This window comes from Brassica napus, chromosome A6, assembly GCF_020379485.1.
Source record: "Brassica napus cultivar Da-Ae chromosome A6, Da-Ae, whole genome shotgun sequence".
Lineage (NCBI taxonomy): Eukaryota > Viridiplantae > Streptophyta > Magnoliopsida > Brassicales > Brassicaceae > Brassica > Brassica napus.
Genome location: NC_063439.1, coordinates 15,565,445 through 15,568,991, shown reverse-complemented (window position 1 = coordinate 15,568,991; position 3,547 = coordinate 15,565,445). Strand labels below are relative to the sequence as shown.

At 41.1% G+C, this 3,547-nt stretch overlaps 1 protein-coding gene across 1 annotated transcript; it reads left to right on the top strand.

The window, feature by feature from the left end:
• The first annotated feature begins 248 nt into the window (after positions 1-248).
• On the top strand, positions 249-2,767 carry LOC106361508. The gene is made up of 2 exons (XM_048734848.1): positions 249-670; positions 911-2,767. Exons 1-2 carry the CDS (start codon positions 338-340, stop codon positions 2,564-2,566), a joined length of 1,989 nt encoding a protein of 662 aa, XP_048590805.1. The 5' UTR covers positions 249-337; the 3' UTR covers positions 2,567-2,767.
• Positions 2,768-3,547: the final 780 nt, after the last annotated feature.

Below are 3,547 nucleotides of genomic sequence, written 5' to 3'. Positions count from 1 at the left end.
AAGGAGTAATTTTTATTTGTACTTTTATTTTAATAGATTAGATATCTAACAATTTCTTGCCTATCGATATGTTACTTTAGCACTTGCTCTTTGTGAAAGTTTGACTTTGTTATTTCCTATTATAAACATTGTTTCTCTCGTTGGAGAGTTATCTATCAGTCTATAAAAAGATTAGTTGACCAAAAAAAATTGGCTTCTAATATATATTTTGGTGAGATTAAGATATTTATTAATAAAATCTTTAAAATACAATATTTATCGAAGATATTAAGGTATATCGTCAAAAAACAAAACAAAACGCTCTGCGGCGACTGCGATGACGATTTACTAGGGTATCATGGGTCAGCGACGGTGGAATCCCGGAATCCGGGAAAATCTGCTCAAGACGGTATTCGATTGGATGAGGTATGAGGGGAAGAGTGGGATCTGTAGACGAGATTGGGGAGGACAATCTCGATCGGATCAAGGGTTGGTGGGCGAATCATCACGATATGGAAAAAGGATCGGGCTCTCAGATTTTTTAAAACCAAAATCTTTTCTTATCGAAGGTACGATCTCTGTAATCATCAATACAGAATCCTTTCCGATTGTCTCGATGGTGAATTCATATCAGCTACGATCGAGGAAAGTTGGATTTTGGAAAATAAGGATTTTCTCTTTTTTCTTGAAGGTTGTACGAGTGATTAAAAAGATTTCAAATTGCTTAATTGATTCTCGTATTTCAATTGCTACGGGTGTTTATGAAAGATTTGGTATTAATGGATTAGATCTTTGGCAGAGAGGCATGGATTTGGAAGAGTACTATAAAGATGACTTTCGATTCAACTTCAATACCGCATTCGAAAGCTTACTTTCATACAAATCACTACTTCTCATTTTCTTGTTTGGCTTTTTGTTTACAATGTCTCAGAGTCAACTTATTGGAGGATCTGGTGAGATGAAAAACGATGATGGTGCTCGTAAGAGGCTGAAGATTTCGGTCCCTCACTTCAACAATTCAGATCTTATCAAGGGCTATTCCAAAACTTTAATTGGAAGATGCATGAATCCAGAGGAGCAGAACGTCAAGTTCTTGGTGGTGACGCTTCCTAAGATTTGGAACCTGGAAGACAAGGTGGTAGGCACGGACTTGGGGCTAGGGAGGTTCCAGTTCGACTTTGACGCAGAGGAAGATATCGAAACGGTGCTGAAGATGCAACCATTTCACTTTGACTACTGGATGATCTCGTTAGTACGGTGGCAACCAAGGAAGACAAAGAATTATCCGTCGGAAATCACCTTTTGGATTAAGGTTTTGGGAGTGCCATTGGAGTTTTGGGAAGCACCAACCTTCCGGAGCATTGGTGATGCGCATGGTGTGACAAAAGATGTGGATCTGGACTATGGTAGAGTGCAAGTCACGGTTGATGGGTACAAGGAGTTAATATTCGAGACGACTGTGGATTTTAAGGGAGGCGAGTATTATGAAGAAGAAGAGGCTCCGGTAACATTGCGGTATGAAAAGCTGTTTGGTTACTGTAAAACTTGTTTCAGTCTTTGCCACAAGATGGAGAAGTGCCCGCAGACTATACAGAGCACGGATAAGCCGAAGGAGATAAGAGATGAAGACGAAAGCCATTACGATGATAAAGCTCGAAGCTACAAGGGGGTGGTTATCAACGGGAATGGAGGGCAACAAGATAGGGTAAGAGAGAAACGTGAGTACCAAGGAAAAGGAAAAGGGAAAATGTTTGAGGAAGGAGACACAAAGTGGGTCAAGGCTTCGGACAGGGAGCGTAAAACTCACAACAACAATCACCGTAGTGGCCATCGTGGTGGTGATGAAAACTCCCGTCACAGGAGCTATAGAAGGGACCAATCACGGACACATCAAGATGACCGTGTACGAGCTCCTGCAGGCTTGCGTGGTGCAACAAGTGCAGGTAGCGAGGCTCGAACGGACGGTTGCGAAGAAGGTGAGATTGTTGGGATGGAGCAGTCACGTCAAAAGGAGGAGAAGATACAGGTGCCGGCTAAGCCTTCCCAAGCCTTTCTCGCTGAGCTACTGGAGACTCAAGAAGGTCACTCTAAGGTAACCTTGGAACGTAAGGATGGAGATCAGGGATTAGTCTTGGAACAAATGGGTTTGGATTTAATGGAAGTTAATAGTCTAGCTTCTGATGTGGGTTTGGGGTTAGAAGAGCAGCATAGTGGTCATATTGGTAACGGGACTGGGGAGACTCTGGCGAATGTTTTTTCTGCGCTAAATGAGGAGGAGTTTGAGGACGATGATCCAATGCAGGAGGTAGTAGCAGATGATCCTGAAGAGAAGAAAAAGATTGACAATTCAGAAGTGAATGATCGGGTCAATGGTGAGGTGGAGAAGAGGCAAGGCGCCCGTAGAAAGGCGCTCAAGCCGTCGTTAGCTGCAGTAGCCTCCAACAAAATGAAGCTGGCTCAGTTGGTGGCTGCGAAACGAACGGTAGTCAAAGCAGGTATGCGGCATGGAGATTCCTCCAAGCAGGGAGAGGAGAAGGGACCTTTAGCCCCTAAGCATGATCCTGCCAAGTACCTGAAAGATCCATGAATCAAGAAACCGCAAGTTATATGTGGCATGGGCATCGTATGGGTTATGGTTTTTTTATTGCTTCAATAAGATATTTGAGCTTTTTTATTTATTTTTTGCTTGATTTGGTATTGTTTTCCGTTTGGTTCTTGTTATTGTGGGCTATGTGTTGGTCGTTCTTTATGGTTTTATTATGGAATAATAGGGTTTCTTTCGCTTGGTCTTGTTGGCATCATCTCTGGGTGTAAGTGTAAGACTATTGGAGAATGTATTGTTTAAGTATATAGCTAGGCATTCCGAAAGCGGTTTATGGTTTCATTTCTTTAGGTGGTACTGGATTATGAATGGTATTTGGAGGCAATGTTTGGCTATTATATGTTCACTGCAGAAGCTACAATACTTGGTTTCATTAGACCGAGTAAATGAAGTGACGAGGAGAGCACTCCAAATAATTAAATGGGCTGGTCACGTAAAGGCAAAGCGGTTTTGTTTGGTTTCTCGATATATATTTTGGTTTGGAGACAATGTATTAAGTGTGAAGAGGACATACACAGTGGGCAGTGAATGTATTAGAATGTTTGTTTGTATTAGCATTTTGTCTTGTTATGCCGGTAAAATGGAATTTTCGGAATTAGGAATGGAATTAATTATGGTACAAGGTAAAATATGGGTCTCTTTATACCCGCTTGTTTTTTCTTGGGTGCAAATCCTTAATTTTTTTTAATGAAAGTTTTAAGTTGGAATTGTCGAGGAATGGGAAGTAAGTGGACTATGAGTTATCTGAGAGAGATATGGCATAAACATAAACCAGATTTTTTGTTTCTATCGGAAACGAAGCAGGAATTTGACTTTGTACAAAGATTTCAACTTCATTCTGGTTTCGATAATCTAGTTACAGTGGATCCAAATGGGAGAAGTGGTGGATTAGCACTGTTTTATAATAATGAGTATCAGGTTGAGATCTTATACTCAAGTAATCGGATGATAGATGTGGAGGCAGTG